Source organism: Musca domestica, unplaced genomic scaffold (assembly GCF_030504385.1).
Source record: "Musca domestica strain aabys unplaced genomic scaffold, Musca_domestica.polishedcontigs.V.1.1 39, whole genome shotgun sequence".
In the NCBI taxonomy this organism is placed as follows: domain Eukaryota; kingdom Metazoa; phylum Arthropoda; class Insecta; order Diptera; family Muscidae; genus Musca; species Musca domestica.
In genome coordinates, this window is record NW_026712326.1 from 5,586,301 (window position 1) to 5,609,494 (window position 23,194).

The following is a 23,194-nucleotide window of genomic DNA, read 5'->3' on the forward strand; positions in this document are numbered from 1 at the left end:
TTCCCCAAATGGTGGTAAGGATCTTAAATGTTGCAATGCTTAACGTTTGTGTTGGTCTACTATCCCAAAATTATTTTTTTCCAAAATCCTACAAATCGAAGGGAATTAATTTTTGATCCCTTCTTTTGTAAAAAAAAAACTTAATAAATTTCCTACATATGTACACATATGTACACATATTCTACCTTGACGATAGAATATTTTGAACTTGTTTTTTTGTATTTTGTTATAATAATATTGTTGAACGAAAAATTTTGAATTTTGAAATTCGTTCCGTATTAAGAAAAAATGTATTTTTTGATTTTTGAAAACACAAAAATTGTTCTACGAAACCGAATATCCTCCCCCCAAATTTCCCGACAATCCCCGCTGTAAACTCTGTTTAATTTGTTTCCCAATGGACCCTAAATTCAACAACCTAAAATGGCTACTGACGCTGACGAAGCACAGCGTCGTCGTGAGGAATGCGAACGCAAAGCAAGGCGTGGGGAAATGGATCCCCGTTTGGAATTCACCTTTCAGCTGTTGATTGATGCCACGCAATTACCGCGCCATCAATTGATGGACTACATCTTTGAGGGTGATATGGTGAGATGTCATTCTTTGTTTAATTTGTTGCTTTCTGAAATGTTGGTATTTTTTTTTTGCAGTTGGATGAAATCAATCAACTTTTCTTGCCCAATATGAAAAATAAGCTATTGTGGTTTTTCCAGGAGGTCGATGAACCCGAACCTCAACCCGTTCAAGATCCCAATAAGCCGGGACCATCACGTTCGGGCATGACTCCGAGCACGTCTAAGACGCCTCAAGGTATGTATTTATTTTGTTGAATGAGTAAGATGTATTACAAGTATATGTACAGCGCCTAAAGTCTTCTACTTCGTTTGTATTTGGGCCATATGCCAAAACTTCCAAATCGAAGCATATTTTTGCGAATTATAATTTGAAATGTTAACTTGTAGTACATTAATTTGAAGAAATTTTGCACAAACACCAAATCACAACCTCTTGGAATGAAAATGTGACCAGGACAAAACATATTGTTTTAAAATCAGCTATTCAAAGTTACAAACGTTTTTTAAATTGTCACTAAAATCGGTCTCAAAGCTGGCACTAAAAGAAAATATAATTAATGATGGCAAGTGCTCATTGCTTCGTCAGCGAAAAGTTCACATTTTTATACCCTCAGCCATATGGCTAGAGAGAGTATATATCATTTGATACCGTCAAAACGTGCCTAGTCGAAATAACGGTTTTAGACCCTAGGTATCTTTGGGCCAAATCCGATTTAGAACATTTGCGCACGATAACTCTCGAAAGGAGTATCCGATTTGGTCCAAAATTGGTACATCGTAATATTTTTGTCAAACTTGGATCGAGTTCGGAGATGGGCAATATCGGTTTACTCCTTCTGGTACCAACCAACAAAACGTTCCAATTTTCAAAAAAATTTATATATTTTCTGTCCAGAAAGAGAAGGGTTTTTCCGAATTTGTTCCAACTTTACAAATTCTAAAATTTCCATCTGTGCTAGGTCAGGTGCGAAAATGGAAATGTGATGTAAGAGTCCGATTGTCTTCAAATTTCACACATCCCAATATTTATATTAGCCTAAAGTCTGGTGTTAAGATGGAGTATATCAGTTTTATTTATATTAGCGTAAGGTCTGGTGTTAAGATGGAGTATATCAGTTCACTCCTTCTGGTACCTCCCACACAAAAGATCAAAATATTCAAAACAAAAAATACTTTATGCACAGAAAGAGAAACGATTATCCGATTTTGCTCTAACTTTGCAAATCCCAATATTTCCATCAGTGCTAGGACAGGTGCGGAAATAGACAATATCGGTCCACTTCATCAAGTACCTCCCTCACAAAGGGTCAACATTTTGATTTATTACAACTAACATTTTTGAGAGTAAGAGTCCGATTGTCTTCAAATTTCACACATCCCAATATTTAAAATTTACTCAAATGTGTGCTTGGTCTGCAGGACTTTTGGTATTGGAAATGAGCTATATAGGTCCACGTTTCGGTATAACCCTCATATAACTGTACCTTCCAAAATTCGGTATTTTGATGATCTTACGTCATTAATCACCGGAATTATTTAACATTTCGAATTTGTAGTACGTTATGGATGCTACAGTTTGTTACAGATAATTGGCTATGCGGAATTTCTATGATTTTTACGTTATAATCCACCGGAATTGTTCAAATTTTCGTATTTGCAGTTCATAATGGGTACTACAGCCTGTGATAAAAATATACCTTCTCGTATAACCCCATATATCGGTATTTCCCTATTTTCGGTATTTTGATGATTTTAGTTTAACATTTAGCATTTCCAATTCGTAACGGCTACTACAGTCTGTGAAATAAAATTGTCTATGCAAGCCCAGGTTTTCGTATAGCCCGCATATAACGGTACCTCTCTATATTCGGCATTCTGATGATTTTAGCGACATTATTACCGAATTTGGTTCACATTTTGTATTTAAAGCTCGTAATGGGTACTATAGCCTGTGACAGAAAATTGGCTATGCAGGTCCACGTATAGCTCCTAAATATCGATACCTCCCTATATTGAGTATTTGTTGAGACATTTTTCAGCGGAATTATTTTAAGTTTCATATTTGAATATTGTAATGGCCTGTGACAGAAATTGTCAATTCAAGTCCACGTCTTCGGATTTTATTATACCCTCAGCCATATAGCTACAGAGGGTATATATCATTTGATATGGTCAAAATGTGCCTCAACGAAATAACCGTTTGTCTGTCTGGCTAGTGCGCTCAATCTCGAAGGTAGTATCCGATTTGGTCCAAACATGGTACATTAAGATCGAGTTCTGAGATGGGAAATATCGGCCCACTCCATCTGGTAGCTCCCTCACAAAATGTCAATATTTTCAAAGAAAATAATTTACTGCACAGGTAGTTTAAGGATAATCAAATTTTGCTCCAAATTTGCAAATACTAGGTTTGTGTGGTCTGGTGTGAAGATAGAATATATTTATTCACTCCTTCTGACACCTCCCCACAAATAGTCAAGATTTTGAATATTCATGAAGCTCATAAAACGCGATATCATTCCTCTGATTTCATTCAAACATGGCACATCTCAATATTTCTATCAACACAAGATCTGCTATAAAGATGGGAGAGACGGGGCCATTTCTTCTGTGTACCTCCCCCACACGGGGATCAAGATTTTGAAAAACAAAACGCTGAACGTTTTGTTTCTTCAAATTTCACACATACAAAGAGTTTTGCTAACACAAAATCTGTTGTGAAGATGATATATATATGCGAACTCCTTCTGGTACCTCACCCACAAAGGGTCGCAATTTTCAATACTTTTATTTGGCACATCTTGCGAAACAAGTCTGTGATTCTTTACAATTTGCTATATCTGAATATATGTCTCTCAACCAGAAACCTGAGATGAATATGGAATTTATTTCGATTGAATATAGTTGTTCGATTTTTTTTTGTAATTTTTGCCCATAATATATTCTATCTGGATTAGGTAAAGTATGAAAATGGAATACTTTCCCCACATTTTGACATTTTCTAAAAATTATCACATATCTATATCTATAAAAGAGGAAAATGTTTGTTATATACATTTTTGAATTTCCACTTGGAACTGGAGATATAGCATCAGAATCGGAGATACCTCCCAAAAATTTAGATTTTATATGCACATATCTATTGATTGGTTGAAGATACAGTCTCCAAATTTGGAATACGTAACGGAATTTGGAACAAAAATAAGTTTGCCAAATTATATTGTAATCGGTTCAGATTTGGATATAGCTCCCATATATATTTTCGACCGATTTCATTCATTTGATGCGACAAACACAATATGAATGTTCGATTCCAATGAAATTTGGAATGTGTGACGAAATTTAATCCGAAAATAAATTTGTCAAATTATATTGAAATCGGTTCAGATTTGGATATAGCTCCCATATATATTTTCGGCCGATTTCAAGCAACTGATGCACCATTTTCGTCCGATTTCATGTATTTGGTGGACCAAACACTATATGTATTTCCAATTGTAATGAAATTTAAAATAAGTAACGGAATTGGGAGCCAAAATGAATTTGTCAAATTAAATTGAAATCGGTTCAGATTTGGATATAGCTCCCATATATATTTTTGACCGATTTCATGTATTTTATGCACCATACACGATATGTATGTTCGATTCCAAAGAAATTTGGAATATGTAACGGGATTTTGATTAGAAAATAAATTCGTCAAATTATATTAAAATCGGTTCAGATTTGGATATAGCTCCCATATATATTTTCCGCCGATTTCACATATTTGATGCACAAAACACGATACGTATTTCCGATTCCAATGAAATTCGGCATGAGTGGCTAAATTTGGTACAAAAATAAATTTGACAAATTATTTGGATATAGCTAACATATATATTTCGGCCGATTTCATACATATTATGCACCAAACACGATATATATGACCGATTCCAATGAAATTCAGAATGTGTGGCGGAATTTTGTTATAATAATAAATGCGATAAATTAATTGGAAATTAGTTAGGATTTGGATATAGCTCCCATATATATATTCTCGGCCGATTTCACATATTTGACGCACCAATTTCAATTAAATATGAAAGGTGTGGCGGAGTTTGGTGTAAAAGTATTTTTTTTTTTAAATTATATTTAAATCGGATCAGATTGGGATATGATTTTAATAAGAACCATTGACCCACAACGCCTTAGGCTAACACTAAAAAACAACACAACAATTTATTTGAAATACGCTTATTACGGCGAAGTATGTTGCTATCTCGAATTCACTAATTGCGATAGGAATGCCACTCTACTTAAAAAAATTGCAGTTTACTGCACGCTTGGTATTTTCTATGAAATAAATAAATCCGAAAGACAAACCCTTCGTGTATGTAGGTCATGTTACTGCTTTTCTAATGGTTTTGGTTATTTACGCATTAAAGTAGTGCAATAATTTTTTTTTAATTTTTAAATTTGTTTTTTTTTTTTTTTAACCAACATATATTCGTAAATAAAATTTTGAATGCATATAAAATCAAAAGGGGTAGCGAAGCGCACCGGGTTCAGCTAGTCTCATATAAAGTGAAGGAAGTAACCCATATACTCGCAATATTTATATCATATATTTTTAAGTCCCATACGAATAGGACAATATTGACTCATTCCTTCGGAACCTACTCCATAGATGGTCAACAATTTGAATAATCATAACATATTTCAAAATTATCTGTCGGCATAACCGACTAATACTTTTTAACCTGTTTATATTTTTTTCGGTGTTCCGTGAAGCATAAAATCAATATTTTATTCCGTACCCGACCGAAGGGAGTGAGTTGAATTTATCTTTTCTCAAATGTAGATTTCATACCCTTTTTTTGAAGCAAGTACTCTTAGCTGTAAAATACTCCTATTTAGATTGTCTTTAGGGATCAAGACCTGAGAATAACCATTTGAAATTAAACCGATGTACACATGTACCCCCATATCTAAAAATTTTGGACAGTGGAAAGATATCAAATGATGGATCAAATGAATGAACGAATTATATGATTGCACGAGATTACTTTCCTGGTTCCACCATAAATACATTAAAAATACAACTTTTTATTTCGTTAACAGATCGATTAAAACTTTCGAAAAAGTTAGAAAAAGCCATGAAAACGTTAAGCACAATATGAAGTAGGAATTTATTTTGTTTCTATCCTCACCATCTCTCCAAAAAGTTCCAAGAAACACTTTTAAAATGTGTCTCATTGCCAGGTCCAGTATGTTTTCCATTGTTTCAGCTGGACATATTTTACATTGACGGGCTTCTATAAACATATGTACATACATCCTCCAAAGAGATAAAAGCTTTCACAAGTATTTCGTCGTTGATAACTGGCCGTATTTAAGCCGTAATGATAAAAAGGAATAATGCAGTCATGCTTTCCTTTGTCGCATTTCCCATTCATTGTGAGAATATTCATCATTCTGCATTAAAATAATTAACTCTTTAAAATTTTCCTCAAAAATCAATATTTCATCATAATTATTGTTCATATGAATTTTGCCATTCTTCATTTCCATTGCCATTCCATTCTCACAAAATATAACCAAAAAAATATATATATATTTATTGTTCACATTGTCAATTTCTTTTTTTCTTGTATTTCATCTATGGAGGCGGTACATCACCGGGCGGTTCGGCACCAGCAAAGCAGAAAAAACTCTTTCTCACCGATGGTTGGACTTGTGCCTTTACCGGAATATGTATCTACATATTTCGCATAAATACCAACAAACAATTGCCTGAGGAAGGATTTCAAAAGGATTTGTGAGTAAAATGAAAACTTGGGTTTTGTTTGTTTTAAATTCCCTTAATAATGTAAATATTGTGAAATATGAATTGTGGAAGGCCTTTGGGGGAGATTAATGAGTCTGCATGGCGTTACTAAAAGCAAATTTTTTTGGGAATAGAAATAAAATGGCTACCTATTGTTGAGTATGAGAAGTTGATATTAACATTACCTGAATTTGTCACTTTTCTACAGATTCTGTGGCATAATCGATGCTAAAAACGTGGGGCTGGTCACCTCGATTGAACGCATCATTGAGTACGTCTTCATGCAAGCCCTGGCCTTTCCCAGTCTGGAGGGTGAGGAAGAAGATGTCAGCTGTGGCCTTATCAAGGGGCAACTGCTGCCGGGACTCCGTTCATTCTGCAGTGCTTTGCGGGTTTGTGAGCAAGTTTGCGATCACTTCAATGTTTTCGACGATGGCTGTGATATGTTCGATCACATCAATCATGTCGAAGAACTGAAGGATTTATCTAAAAATCAAGAATTTTGTGGGCAGCTCGAGGAGAGAGTAACCAATTGGATTAAGGGTATTACGAAGATACTAGGGGAATCGGATCAGTTGCGTAAAGAGAATGATTCAAGTGGTCCTCAGGATGAATTGGAATATTGGAAGAAACGTGGCGCCCAATTCTCTCAACTGCTGGCCCACCTACAGACAAAGGAGGTACAGTACACCCTACATTGTTTGCTCTTGGCCAATTCAAAGGTAATACGTGATTGGAAGGAGACCGATCGTAAGATAACATTTTGCTACAATGAGGCCAGAGATAATTCGAAATTTATCCAAGCAATGGAACATTGTTGTCATTCGTTGTATTTGGATGATCCGGTGAGGAGAATTACATATTTCAATATGGTTTCAAAGTAATAATTTAGATTTTTGATTTTTCAGGTCTGCATGAAGGAATCGATTTTAAGTCTTCTACAGACAGTACGCTTGATCTATAGTGTCTCACAATTTTACAACACTTCCGAAAGGACTTCAGCACTAATGGTAAAAGTAAGTCGAAACTGTTGAACGGTAATTTCCCTCTACTCTGGGGATACAAATGTATATGAGAAATGGGGAGTTGGGGATATATATTTTATCGATAAACGGCTTAAGGATATGCTATAATCACAGCGGCGGCGATCTAATAAGAAGTTTCCAACTCTGCTCCACTGTGTTCATGCTTGCTACCAAGAAAATAAAGAAAGAAAAATAAATAGCCATTAGAAATCTTTCATTAGGGAACTAAGAGGCCTGATCAGTGTGAGGGCAAGAAATGCTCGCTCGAATTCGAGTGGAGAATGAAAATTGATCTATTCGAGCGCGAGTAAAAAGAATAAATCGAGTATAAAATATTTTTCTTCACCACTCGATTAAGAGCGAATATGCTTTGCTCGTTGGAGGTTAAACAGTTTAGGAGCTATCGCCCACTTTTCGTACTTAGTACTTTTTGTATATTCATTATCTGACACATTCACCTTGATGGATCCTTAAGTGAGTCAGTTATTTAATCTGTCAGTCAGAAAACTACTTTACTCTTTTATTAATGTATTTATAGGTACGAATTTGCAAACACAAAATTTAGTACTTTTCGTGCACATAAGTGTAAATTTAGAAGACTTTCTTCATATTCCTATTCTACGCTCCGTCAATAATGTTTATTTCAAATTTCCGAATTCCATCTCCTTCCGTTTCAGCAAATTCAAATTGAACTAAATTTAGTACCGTTTAGAATTTATTGTATACACGAGTACATACTTCCAAAACTACAACCATACATCGACTCTACTCCTCAATATTGATTCCCATTCCAAAATTCAAGTTTTTAGCTCTAACCATTCACCTGCTACGAAATGGTACCAAAGCAGTTCATTTTAGTACTTTTCGTACATTTATAGTACAAATTTCCAAAAGCCATTTGGTATTTTTATCATACACTCCATCAGTGATCCTCATTCGAAATGTTCTAGCTCTATTTCTCAAATTCAAGGGGTACCTTTTAATACTTTTCGTAACGTTATAGTAAGCATTTTCAAAAACCCAGCCTTATCTGACCCCTTCGACCAAGAGTGACTCTCACCCTGGCTGAAAACGTACACAACGTGGTATTCTTCTCTTCGTTCTCTGACTCTCAGAGTGCTCCATGAGCTGCCGGTTATAATAACACTCTCTATCTCTCTTCACATCTGTCATTTATAATCAAATCTAATCGGTTGCCGTTCGCCAGCATCAGAGCGGAAGAGGTGAATAGCCCTCACTCTTATATAGCTTATCTTCGAATTGGTACCTGCGGAATAGACTTAGAACTCTGTGGAGAGCACCACTCTCAAAGGGGCGCTTGTCGACGCATCGTATCCCGACCCCTGTGCAATGTTGCATCATGTTTGAAGCCGTCAAGGCGATAATCATGTAAACCCCCTCAGCATCATGTCACTTATATGCCGTTAAATGAGGCAGACATCTGATTATCCCTCTTCCACGACTCGAGAGCAAATTAATAGTTTACCACAATTTATTCGATCTGATACTGGTGCTGCAATTCTTCAGATGTTCTAGCCACATTTCTTTGCTTATGCTCGCCAACTAGCCAGAATCAATTATTTGACTCAATGATATTCTAAATCGATGGACTGCCAGGTTACATCATATGTCAGACCTGTAAAAACGGTGGATATGTCCGCTGAGCTGTGGCAATCACCCCTTATCCTACGAAGTGCGTTCTCTTTCATAGTGCAAAACGTGAAGCTATCAGCCAGCGTTACGTCTCTCCGGTCATTATCTAGGACGGCACCAGACGTTCATTTCCTTCCAAGAGAAAATTAGTGTTGGACCTGTAAAATAACTCCGCGACACAAAAGGGACAATGGCGCCCAAAGTGCTCCTTAAGTGATTTTAACCAAAGCGGAGATTTGCACGATTTCACTCAGGAGTGAAACTTGCTCGCTAGCGAGATTGCTCGAAGTGTAGGAGTTTCATATGGAGATTACCCTCCACTCTTTTGTTTAGTGTGGGAGCGCCCCCGAGTCACTCCTGTTTGAAAAATTAGAGTAGGAGTCGTATCGTTCGGAATAGTGTGGGAATTTACTCTAAGAGTGAAATCGAGTGGAAAATGGAAAAAGTTTTTGGCATGCTGGTTTGTGTATCCATATGTGTGTAACAGCAAATCGGTTTTGATGTTGCTGTGAACTGTGGGAGAGGAAGGTGAGAATAGAAAAACGGTAGAAGCAAGGTTTTGTTTCGTTTGTAGATGTGGATAAAAGTCGAGTTTTTCTACCATTCTAAAATGTTCTTCAATGTTTTCCGATGTTGAGTGCATTTTACTCCCAATCGAAAACTCGCTCTTATTTGAGTAGTTTTCTCGATTTCTGCTCACAGGAGTTCTTCCACTCGAATTTGTTCTTGCTTTACTGTAATTCGAGCGAGCTTTTCTGAGCTCTCTTCATGATGTTTGTTGGCCCAACTACGTTCTGGGTGGTTTAGCCGTCTCAACTCAAATTGGAGACTCTTTGATGTGTATACGCAGTACATGGGTTCAGTATGCAGTAAAGATCTGTACATCATCCAACACGTCTTGCCAAATTCAACCAACTGTCTTTCTAATGTTCTGCTAGCAAGAGCCTTATGACTGTCATCTGCGAAACCTATGGTGTCAACCGTTGAATCGCACGCATATTATTTTCATCTTATTAGATAGTATTAGCTCGTATCATCTTCTCATTTGGGCGCCATGCCTCCATTGTTGCATAAAGTTAAAATAACGCGTACTCCCGTAAGTCCTGTGAACTACCGTAAGTTGGTCTAACGCCTTAATTGAAGATTGCAGTCAGTGTGTTGCCGCTTAGTGCAACAAAAGGACGTGGCGCCCAATTAGGAAACGCTTTATGTAATTTTGCTAATTCTTGATTTACTATCACTTTTCTTTACATTTCCCACCAAATTGATGATGTTCTTTTCTCTCTCTCTCTCTTTTCTACAGATCACCAATCAAATGATAGAAACTTGCAAATCCTACATCACCTGTCGCTGCAAAGAAACCATTTGGACACAGGACCGCACTTTAGTACGCACCAAGCTAAGTAATTGCATTAAACTGAATCACATTTATCACGAGACCTATTACACCGTACGAGAGCAACCATTCTTACCCAATCAAACACCATTTGGATTTTCGGAGAATTTTGTTTTCGGAAAATTTGATACCTTCTGTGAGAGATTATCAAAAATTACATCCATGTTTAATTTGATCGATGACTATAATCATTTGTTTGAGCGTCGTTTGGAGGGACTGTTGTTGGCCGAAGCTTTGGAGGAGGCATCCAATCATTTTGAGGAAGCCAAGAAGGAGATACTCTCTAAGAAATATGATTATTTGGATCATCGCAATGCAGAATTTAATGATGATTATGAAAAGTTCATAAGTAAAACGGATGTTCTCAAGGATACCATTGCTACGTTGATAGAGACCAACTTTGATACGGTGTGGGAGACACCCCAGTGCATAAGATTTTTGGTCCGCTTCGAAAAGGTGAGCGAGAAAATACCTCTCACCAAAATGGATGAGAAATATATGAGGATAGTCCGCTATGTTGACAAAGAGGTGGAACGTGTCATCAAGTTGTTTCGCAAACATCGCGATGATCCTCCGGTGCAAAGGAATTTTCCACCAATTGCTGGTCGTATCTACTGGAGTCGTTCGCTACATTGTCATATTCGAGAATTGATTGATTCGGTTTGTGATCATCCGGTTTTGGGTGCTTTACCACCCACCCGAGATGTGGAAATACGTTTCAATCATGTCGCCAATTTGTTGGGAGAATATGAAGATGAAATTATAGCCATATGGTTGGATCAGGATGTTAGTGTGGCCGATGCGTGTTTGCTACAGCCTTTGCTGTCGTTGCAGGGTGATCGCATCTTTGTTAATTTACATCCCACCATACCATTGTTGATACGCGAGGCAAAGTTGTTGGCTAAAATCAAAGTTGATCTTCCTATTGTTGCGGCCACACTAATGAGTCGCCAGGATTATTTTATCACCATACAGGATTCATTGAATGTGAGAAGACGCATTTCTCTGTATTTCAGATTTTGAAAATATTATTTTTTTAGAATCTCATAAAAATGTTTTTGACCACGGTCAGAGCAGTGAAATTGGAAGTCAGGCCACTGTTCTTGCCGCAATTAGTTCGTTTGACGGCCATGTTGAAGCCAGGACTAACAACCATCAATGTGAGTAGATAGAGCCTTATTCTCTTAAATATTTCTAATTATTATTTATTTGTTTGCAGTGGACCGATCAGAATTGGAGCAAATTTTACGAAAGATGCAAGCAAGCTATTGAAACTTTTGAAGTGCTAGTGGCTCGTATCCATGACATATACTCGAATCGTATTTTACATGTTCTCATGTGTATGCAGGAGATTAAGCTGCAAGTTTTACCAGGAGGTAAGTTTTTGGGCAATTTTCTGACAAGAAAATTACCAGAGGATTAAAATTAAGATTTTTCTAAAATTTTGAAACTTTTGTGGGGTCTTAGGCAAAAATAAGCCATTTTAAGAAAAAAATGAAGACATTCAGAAAATGGGGTTTTGTTAGGTATTTTAGTTTTCATCTCTAAAATAAACAGAAAAACCCGATTCGATATAAGTTTAAAGTTTTTATATGTTTTTATACCCCCCACCTTGAAAAGGAGGGTATATTAAATTTGTCATTCCGTTTGTAACATTCCTAAATATTCATCGTAGACCCCATAGAGTATATATATTCATGATCAGGATAAAATTCTAAGTCGATTTAACAATGTCCATCTGTCTGTCTGTTAAAATCACGATACAGCACACTTTATTTGACGCAGAGCTTCAAAATTTAGCAGAACAATTTGTATTGTGTCTAGGATGATTGGTATTGAAAATGAGATATATTGGTCCACGTTTTTGTATAGCTCCGATATTCGGTATTTTGATGATTTTTGCCACATTTTTCACGGATTTGTTTCAAAATTGTTATTTATGTGTCATAATGAGTTCTAGCTTTGTTGGCGAAACATTGTATGTAGGTCCACGTTTTGGTATAGCCCCCATACAACGGTATTTATCCAAATTTATAAAGCAAGCAAAAATTTATCCAAATTTATAAAGCAATTTTTGGGGGAGAATATTCACTTTGTCAGCACTGACATCTTCTCTCTTTATATCTTCTCTGATTATTACACTGTGCTACAAAAAACATTTTTTCAATAATTACGGTGAAAATCCGGAGCTAAAAAGAAAACACGTGTATCGGCGTTTGAAAGTGTACACCGAAAAGTATTTAATCCACCAAACCCTTTCACACTTTTGAAATTTTCAGATTAAGATTCTTCGAAGTCCGTGAATTTTAGGTATACAGGGTGAGAACGCTATAATTTTTACATTTTTTTTCTTTTAAATTTTTTTTGAATACAAGCAAAAAATGTCGGAAATAGCATCAAATTTTAGAATAAGTTTAAATTTCTTCGAATTGTTCACCTTTGGCACGAATTATGGCCTTCAAACGGCCAATGAAACCGTCACACGCTGCCCGAATGTTGTTCTGCGGCATTTTGGCCCATTCCCAGCGAGGCGCTTGCTTTAGGTGATCGACACTTTGGTATTTTTTTGGTGCCCACATTGCTTTCCAATATACTCCAGACACAAAAGACCAACGATTGGTATCCGGAGATTTTGGTGGCCATAGTGTGCTGGAAACGAAGCGAGGAACCTCATTTTGTAACCGTTCATGGGTGGCGCATGCTGAGTGCGATGGTGCTGAGTCTTGTTGGAATGCCCAAAGTCTGCGGCTAAAATGTTTGCGTGCCCAAGGCTGTAATACACCCTCCAAAATATTTTCCCGATAATATTCGACAATTATTCTGACGCGGAGAGCGACCATCGGCTGTTATGGCGGCCCACACAATCACCATGGCCGGCGCTTGAGTTCTTGTGGCCAACCGAAGGTACACATTTTCAGCTGGCCTCTTTGGCATGTAAACACATCATTTTGTTTGTTTTGAATGTTTTCTCATCGGAATGTTTTCCCAAATTCGGCAGTTAACCACTTTCGCCAAGCGAAGCAACTCTTTAGCTCTTTTGAGTCTATTTTCTTTCTGTTATGGTGTAAGTTCTTGCCCTTTTTGGAATTTCAATGGATTTACCCCGAGCTTATTTTTCAATATTTGCTGAATGGAATATTGCGATGTGTTCAGCTCACGAGCCATTTTTCGGCCAATGCGATGCGGGTTTCGATCAAGTCGCTTCTTTACTTTTCGAACCATTTCGTTTTCCAGCCAAATATATAGAAATCACACTATTACGCTTAAATTCTATCACGAATGATTTTTTTTCTGGAAAATTCTCACCATAATGCTTTTGTACCCTTGTAAACAATATAATGAGTTGTCACTGGAATAATTTTAACAGCTGTCGGACGAGTGGCTTAGAAATGACAGCAGTCTGAAGTTAGTTGCAGTTTTTTCAGTATCAACATATTGAATAATTATAAAGAAGTCAAAATACATTTAAATAATCGAACATTGGCTGAGGGTATACATCTGTCGGCTAAACCTACTGATACATTTAAACTTGTTTTTCAAATTTTTTGTTTCGAGTTTCATATGAAATTATTAAAATTCCAAATTAAATAATTCGAAGTTGAGAGGTAACAATTCGGTTCACAACAAGTAAGAATTTGGCAATTTTCAAAAAATAAAATCCGTTAAAAATTCTATTAAAATCTTAAAAATACCGAATGTAGCCGTTATATTAGGGTCTATACGACGACGTGGACCTGCATAGGCAACTTTTGTCATAAGCCATTCAAATACGTAACTTGCAAAACATATCCGTGAATAATGCAGTTAAAATTATCAATTACCATTGTATGGGGGCTAAACGAGGACGTGGACCTGGACAGTCAATTTTCTGTCTAAGGCTGTAGTATTCATTACGAACTTCAAATACCAAATTTGAAAATATTCCGATGAATAATGTCGCTTAAATACCGCTACATGAGATCTATACGAAGACGTGGACTTGCACACACAATTTTCTGTTTTAGCCTGTAATGTCTATTTTGAACTTAAAATACCAAAATACGAAGATGTGGACCTGGACAGACAATTTTCTGTCTTAGGCTGTAGTATTCATTACGAACTTCAAATACAAAATTTGAAAAAATTTCGCTGAATAAAGTCGCTTAAATCACCAAAATACCGAAAATAGGGAGGTACCATAATATACCAAAACGTGGACCTATATGGCCTATTTTCAATACCAAAAGTTCTGCAGACATAATATACATATGAGTAAAACTTTATCAAACTACTTCATTTCGTTCGGAAGCTACAGTAATTTCCACATACGGACGGACATTGCTAAATCGATCTTTCTTGCGCGAACATCTTTATAATAAATTATTTGTCCAAAGCAGACATTATTCTTGTGCACTCAATTCTTTCTTTCCAATGATTCTTGATATCCACATTAGCTACCGTTTACTGTACTCCTTTGTACATAGTTTATTTTTACATACGTTCATACATAAATTTACAAAAACATTACACTTCTTTCGTAGTTAAATATAAAAATAAAAACAAAAACAGAGGAAATAAAAACAAAACAAACTGTTCCACAGTTATCCCAACAAGTGCTACTGCCTCGGAGCGTCGCGCCATTACGTATGTGGAGCTATTGATTGACTGATGTTAAGTCTCTCATTTGAGAGCAATCGAATGAAAACCATTAAACCTCGACACTGCAGTCGAGCAAAGTTATCATCGAGAAATGTCACCTTCACGGCCGGCCGATCGGGATAGTAAAGCACGGTTTGATGACGTCGATATCGTGGTCTTTGGATGCGTAACGTGTACAGCCAACGAATTAAATCTTCATCCGAAATTCGATTATGAGCTGCTGGTTGGAAGTGGCCAATCGAATGCTGATCAGGCTGAACTGGTTCTATAGATGATGTAGCTGAAGCCAAAACTATGGGTATATTTCGAGCTCTCGGCGACATTTTTGGTTCCCCGGCAGTGTCCGTAGTTGTCTCAGCTTTAGGAATGGTCGCCGTGGAGGAACCTTTTGAGTGCGTGTTATTTTCGTCTCTTTCAGCTTTGGGAATTATTTTCGCTTGTGATGCATTGTCCACAATTTTTACATTTGATTGGGTGGCATTTGGTGTTTCCTCCCATCCAGCCTCGGGAGTGATTGTCAGCTGAGGAATATCAGCAACAATCTCTTCAACTTTCAATTCAACTCGATTGGAGACTGCTGCTGGAAGTGTGACCTCAGCAATACTCGATGTTGGAGGATGAAATGGTGTTGGAGGTCGCATCGGTATTGGAGTAACCCGTCGTCGTTTAGTTCTCTTTATACGCATCTTGAGGCTTTGAAGGCTCAGACGAAACTGAAATGCTTATTATTTTATGATTTGCTTTAACTGTATTCTAACGGTATTTTTTATTTGTCCTTCTGTTATTGCTTTTCTAAATAATGGGTGTGTTCCATAACTAAATGATTTATACAAATTATAAAATATTATTCGAACGTCTAAAAAATGAGAGCGAGTGAAGAGAGTAATTTTGAAATTTTATGGGGAAATGTTCTCAGTAAGAATTAATCAGAATAATCAACAGAATAATTAACATTAAATAATCAACGGCTGAAGCTAGAATCACTCTTGGTCCGAAGGGGTCAGATAAGGCTGTTTTGTTTCTTTCGAAATTCGTACTAGAACGGTACGAATAAGGTAGATTTCGATAAGTGTACGAAAAGTACTAAAATGTTCAACATTTGATCCCATTTCGTATCATATGAACGGTTGGAGCTAAAATTTGGAGTGGGAATTAACATTGAGGAGTAGAGTCGATGAATATGAAAAGTACTAAACTGTACTAAATTTAGTACGATTTGAACTTGGAGGTACGAATAGAGCTGAAATCCTGAAATTAACATTACAGGCGCAGTGTAGGATTGGAATATGGAGGAAGTTTTCGAAATTTGTACTTATGTGCACGGAAAGTACTAACACTGCAACTAAACTACTAAATTGTGTACAAATTTGATTTGGGTGAACCGATAGAGCTAGAATTCTTAAATATACAAAAAAGATTACTATTACATTCTAGGACTGTAGGTAGTTTTGGAAATTCGTACTTATTTGTACTAAAGGGTACTAAATTTGGTACAATTTGAATTTTGGTTGAGCCAATAGAGTTGGAATCCTGAAATTTGGAAATACGTTTACTATTGCATTGTAGGACTGAGCTTTGTAGGTAGTTTTTGGAAATCATACTTATATGTACAAAATGGTACTTAAATTTGTACATTTTAAATATTGGTTGAGCCGGTAGCGTTAAGATCCTGAAATTTGAAAATACGTTTATTATCGCATTGTAGGACTGAGCTATGTAGGTAGTTTTGGAAATTCGTACTTATGTGTACTAAATGGTACTTAATTTTATACAATTTTTAATTTTGGTTGAACGTTGAAATCCTTTGTACTGATATGTACTAAATAAACTACAATTTGTATTTGACCGAACCAATAGGGGTGGAATCCCAGAATTTGGAATTGGGATTTCTGTAGGAGTGTAGGTTTGGTGTATGTAGGAAGTTTTGGGAATTCGTACTTATGTACACTATACAGCACAAAATTTTGTACAATTTGCATTTGGGCGAACCGATAGGGCTGGAATCCTGAAATTTAAATATTAAATTTTTATTGAATTGTATAATGTAGGTTGTTCTGAAGTACTTAAGTGCACTAAATGGTACTAAAATTGTGGTGAACAGATAGAGCTTTAATTTTGAAATTTAGAATGAGAGTCACTGATGTACAAAATGGTTTTCGGAAAATCCACCTTTAAGATTGCTTAAGAAATGTTACTAAGCTTTTAAAATAGTACCATTTAAAACAGTAGAACTTGAAATTTGGTATGAGAATCAAAGTTGGAAAGTATGTTTAATATATGAAGGTGGTTATGGAAATGTCTTCTAAGTTTGCGAACTGTACCAAATGGCACTAAATTTGGAACAGAATAGACCTGAAATCCTAAAAATTAGATATTGAGGTCATTGTTAGTGTCTGTGGTTAAGATATGGAGGTGGTTGTACTATATTTGTACGAAAAAAAAAAATGACTGGTACCATATTGAAATAATTATAATATTGAAAAATGAACTCGGGGTAAAGAAATTGGATTACCAAAAAGTTCAAAAACTTACACAGCAACAGAAAGAAAAGAGACTCAAAAGAGCTAAACAGTTACTTCGCTTGGCCGAAAGTGGTGAACTGCCGAATTTGATTTTCTCCGATGAGAAAACATTCGTTGTCCAGCAGTTTGTAAACAAAAAAAACATGATCGTCTTTACTTTACGAATTAATCGACCGTGGCATCAGAATAAATGCAGAATATTATCGCGAAAATATTCTGGAGGGTGTATTAAAGCCTCGGGCATGCAAACATTTTGGCCGCAGACCTTGGATATTCCAACAGGACTCAGCACAATCGCACTCAGCACGCACCAAGAATGGTTACAAAATGAGGTTCCTCACCTCATTTCCAGTGCATAATGGGCACCAAAATCTCCGAATACGAATCCGTTGGACTATTGCATCTGGAGTATTTTTGAAAGCAAGGTTGGCACCAAAAAATACCAAAGTGTCGATCTCCTCAAGCAAGCGCTACGCCGGGAAGGGGCCAAAATACCACAAAGCAACATTCGGGCAGTGTGTGACGGTTTCATTGGCCGTTTGAAGGCCATAATTCGTGCCAAAGGAGACCAATTCGAACAAATCTAAACTTATTCTAAAATTTGATACTTTTACTGACATTTTTTGCTTTTGTTCAATAAAATTAAAAAAAAAATAAAAATTATGGCTTTTGATCTCACCCTGTTTTTTATTTCACCCTGTAATTCTTCGAAAAGTAATAAATAAATTGGGTGAAGGAAATCCTGAAATTTGAAATTTGATATAGTTGTCACTCTTGTTATCTGTAATAAAGATATAGAGACGATTTCATAAATGTTTACTACAATTGTACGAAAAGTACTCAAGAGTACTATTTTGAGCATTACTTGAAGGGAAAGAGATAAATTTTTGAAATTTGATATTTATATTACGGATGAAGAAGGGATAGAGCTGAAACTGTGACATTTAATGCTGCGATAATTATTGGTGTCTATGATTGTAAACGAGTGCTAAAATTATACGTAATGTACAAAATTTTACTGAATTTGGTACTGGATGAAGGAATAGAGCTCAAATCTTGAAATTTGATACTGTTAGTCTCTGGTGTTAAAATCTGGGGTGGTTTTGCAAGTACTAAATGGTACTAATTGTTGTGGATATGCCTACTAAATGTAGTTAAGTTTGGTATTGGGTGAAGAGATAGAACTGAAATTCTGAAATTTGATATTAAGGTCACTATTTGTTTTTAGGGTTCTCATAAAAGTACAAAATCCGAAGTACGTTGATTTTTTCTTTTCTTAATTTAGACGATGAAATCTGGACAGTCGATGAATTTTTGGAAAAGAGCGAAGAGTCCTGCAGGTAAGAAGTAATTCATGGTACAAAATGACATAGCTCAAATAATATTTCTTCATTATCAGGAAAGCGGCCATTGAACTCAACCGAAAGAGTCAAATGGTATCTGAAGCGGTAGAAGAAGTTTTGAATTTGGTCGATAAAGCTTCGGAGAAATTTAAAGAGATGGCTGGCGATGATGTTGTGACTTTGTTTGATGGTTGGTATTAAAGAATGTATGTGGAAATATTTTCATACCTGACCACTATTTCAGCAAGTGCTAAAGATCAAAGCTCCTCTTCACGTAAAGGAGGTGAAAATGAAGGAGGAGGCGGAGGTGGAGGTAATGCTAGCTCCCGAGGTTCTGGTGGAGCAGCTGGTGGCGGTAATGCTGGCAATCAGCAACAAGATTGGAGTATTTTGTGGTCTTGTTTTGATAACCCTCTGACATTGCTGGCCACAACCGAGAGTTTGCCCAAAGGAATGCAGGTTTGAGTACAGAAAATACCTTCAATGTTCGTCTTCCTTTATCATTCGATCTGTTCTAGGATATGGTGTGCAATGCTGTTGTGGAAATGAGACGTTATTACAGCCGTAAAGTCATTGATGTACTGATCAAGGTGATACGAGCTGCCTTGGATACCATAAGGCGCCGCTTTGTGTCCGATGATGATGATCCAGTGGTCAAGAAACCAATATTTGCCCTCTATGCCCAACTGCAGATACCAAATGTGGTGATTAAACCCAATTTGGAGGAATTACAGGAGATTCTTATAACGGCTGGAAAAACTATTACCGGCATTTCCAAAGGAGTGGCCCAGTGGACAAGTGGCAAGGAACAGCCGGTAAGTCGGCTTAAATCTTGATATATTTGATCTTAAAACGTTCCTATCCTCTATATATAGCAAGTCTCCTTGACACCCCAGCCTCGAGTTGGCCGCAATCACAATACAAAACGCCGTAAATTGTACACCCTAGATTCGGTGCAGAAGCCACAAATGCCCCACATGCTGAAGTCATTCTATTCCGCCATAATGGACAATAAAGAGGTGGCAAAGGCGTTCAATTTACTTTCGAACTGTACCAAGGGTATAAAGCCGGAAATCCAAACCTACATCAAACGTTGGAAACCCTATCATTTCCTGTGGAAAAATGATCGAACCACACGACAGCTGATGGAATTTGGTTTGCAAGAATTTGAGACAACTTTACGTTGTTTGGCCGATCTGGATGCGAATCTGTTGATCGAACCGGATATGGAAGTTTTCGGAAATTGTTTGGCTGTGTACAATGAACGTTTAAAATATGGCTTAGCGATCGAAATTAAATGTAAGTATTTACAACTAAATGAAATGTTTGAAGAGTTATAATGTATTGGAACAAATTCACTCCGGCGGCTTTAGAATGCAGGTCACAGTATAAATGAAGGTGTTTTAGAGTTGTTTGAGGTCAGTTGTCTGTTGAAAGCTGATGAGCTATGTGAGGTTTATTACGTCCCCTTTGGCAATAGTAGTAGTAGTTTATGTTTTGTTGAGGTTGAGTAGGATTTACGACATTTCCTTGACTGCAACGATTGTAGTGTTTTGAAGTTAGAGCTGAGTGGGGTTTTAACGTTCCCCTAACTCTAACATTCGTAAGATCGACTCCAAATTTCCTGGAAAGGATTTTGTCCATGATTTATACCATTTGCTGCCATTTGGATGAGGGTATACAAATTGTTTGTACAGTACTTTAGAGCCGGCAATACAAAAAAAATCATATAAGGCTCTTCGAAAACGTGGGCCTACCCACAAAAATTAGAACCCATTACGAATTTTTCTGGAAAGTGACTTTGCTTCGATGGTTGTTATTTCCAAAAGGTACATAGGAAGCTTTTTTGCTTTGATGATATCTGGGAAATCCTTTTAGCCAACCGATTATCAAAGGGATAGGATAGTTCTCTAAAACGTCGCACAAAGAGCGAAATCACAAAAAAACGGAGATTAATTAAAATAATAAAATTCGTTGTTTGGAGAAACTGTTTTGACTTGATTACAGAAAACAAAAATTCTACTTCACTACCGAAAATGTTTAAAAAAAGTAAAAAAACTGTAATCCTCCACCATTTGGAACGAATTTGGCAATTTTCAAAAAATAAAATTCGTTAAAAATTCTATTAAAATCTTAAAAATACCAAGTGTAGCCGTCATATTAGGTTCTAAACGACTACGTGGACCTGCATAGGCAACTTTTGTCATAAGCCAATACAATATTCAAATGCGAAACTTGAAAAAAATCGGTGAATAATGTAGCTGAAATCATCAATATAGGGAGGTACTCTTATATGGAGGCTATACCAAAATATGAACCAGCACAGACAATTTTCTGTCATAGGCTGTAGTATTCACTACGAACTTCAAATACCAAATTTCAAAAAATTCCTGTGAATAGTACGTAGCAACCAGTTTTAGCTTTGATGACATGTGGGAAATTCTTTTAGCCAACCCATTATCAGAAGTTAGGACAGTTCTCTGAAGCGACGCACAGAGGGGCGAAATCACAAAAACCGGAGATTAATTGAAAAAATGAAATTCGTTGTTTGGAGTAACTGTTTTGACTTGATTACAGAAAACAAAAATTCTACTTCACTACCGAAAATGTTTAAAAAAAAAATTAAAAAAAAAACTGTAACCCGAACGAATTTGACAATTTTCAAAAAAAAAAAAAAAAATGAAATTCGTTAAAAATTCTATTAAAATCTTAAAAATACCAAGCGTAGCCGTCATATTAGGTTCTAAACGACTACGTGGACCTGCATAGGCAACTTTTGTCATAAGCCATTACAATATTCGAATGCGAAACTTGAAAAAAATCGGCGAATAATGTAGCTTATATGGAGGCTATACCAAAATATGAACCAGCACAGACAATTTTCTGCCTCAGGCTGCAATATCCATTACGGACTTCAAATATCAAATTTGAAACAATTCCGATGAATAATGTCGCAAAAATCATCAAAATACCTAATATAGGGTTATATGGGGGCCATGGCAAACCGTGGACTTACATGGCCCATTTTCAATACCAAAAGTCCTGCCGACATAATATACATTTGAGTGCAATTTTATCAATATACTTCATTTCGTTCGGAAGCTAGACTGATTTTCACAGACGGACGGACATCGCTAAATCGATATAGAATTTTATGCTGATCAAGATATATTGGGTGAGATGAAAAAACTGCAACCAAATTCAGACTGCTGTCATTTGTAAGCCACTCGTCCGACAGCTGTTAAATTTATTCCAGTGACAGCTCATTATATTAGTTATAAGCGTACAAAAGCATTTTGTTGAGAATTTTCCAGAAAACAAGTTATTCGTAATGGAATTCAAGCGTGATAGTGTTATATCTTTATATTTGGCTGGAAAACCACAAGTGGCTATCGTTAGGGCACTCCAGCATTTAAATGTGAATAAATATTTTGTGTCTCTAACCGTCGCTCGTTACTGTGATACTGGTAGCGTAGCCCGACGTCTAGAAGGTGGACGGAAGAAAGCAGCGACATCAGTAGAAATGGTTCGAAAAGTAAAGAAGCGACTTGATCGAAACCCACGTCGCAGTGGCCGAAAAATGGCTCGTGAGAGCTGGACATATCGCAATATTCCATTCGGCAAATAATGAAAAATGAGCTCGGGGTAAAGCCATTGAAATTCCAAAAAGTGCAAGAACTTACACCGCAACAGAAAGAAAATAGACTCAAAAGAGCTAAGAGTTGCTTCGCTTGGTCGAAAGTGGTGAACTGCCGCATTTAGTTCTCTCCGATGAGAAAACATTCGTTGTCCAGCAGTTTGTAAACAAATAAAATGATCGTGTTTACTTGCCAAAGAGGTCAGCTGAAAATGTGCAGCGTTGGTTGGCCACCAGAACTCAGGCGCCGGCCATGGTGATGGTGTGGGCCGCCATAACAGCTGATGGTCGCTCTTCGCTCGTATTTATCGAACGTGGCATCAGAATAAATGCCAAATATTATCGCGAAACTAATCTGGAGGATGTATTAAAGTCTTGGGCACGAAAACATTTTAGCCGCAGACCTTGGACATTCCAACAGGACTCAGCACCATCGCACTCAGCAAGCGTTACCCGGGAATGGTAACAAAGGTTCCTCGCTTCATTTCCAGCGCACAATTGCCACCAAAATCTGTCTGGAGTATTTTGGAAAGCAAGGTTGGCATTAAAAATACCAAAGTGTCGATCAACTCAAGCAAGCGTTTCGCCGGGAACGG

At 36.8% G+C, this 23,194-nt stretch overlaps 1 protein-coding gene across 1 annotated transcript in view; it reads left to right on the forward strand.

Moving 5' to 3' along the window:
• Positions 1-259: 259 nt before the first annotated feature.
• LOC101889360 (dynein axonemal heavy chain 5) overlaps positions 260-23,194 on the forward strand; it is a 136,092-nt gene continuing 113,157 nt past the window's right edge. The window contains 12 exon segments of the mRNA XM_059126490.1: positions 260-588; positions 651-810; positions 6,225-6,375; positions 6,593-7,229; positions 7,293-7,400; positions 10,366-11,445; positions 11,499-11,618; positions 11,678-11,834; positions 18,904-18,958; positions 19,018-19,151; positions 19,206-19,420; positions 19,480-20,260. Of these exon segments, the coding sequence (XP_058982473.1) occupies positions 424-588; positions 651-810; positions 6,225-6,375; positions 6,593-7,229; positions 7,293-7,400; positions 10,366-11,445; positions 11,499-11,618; positions 11,678-11,834; positions 18,904-18,958; positions 19,018-19,151; positions 19,206-19,420; positions 19,480-20,260 (3,763 nt within the window). The 5' untranslated portion in view covers positions 260-423.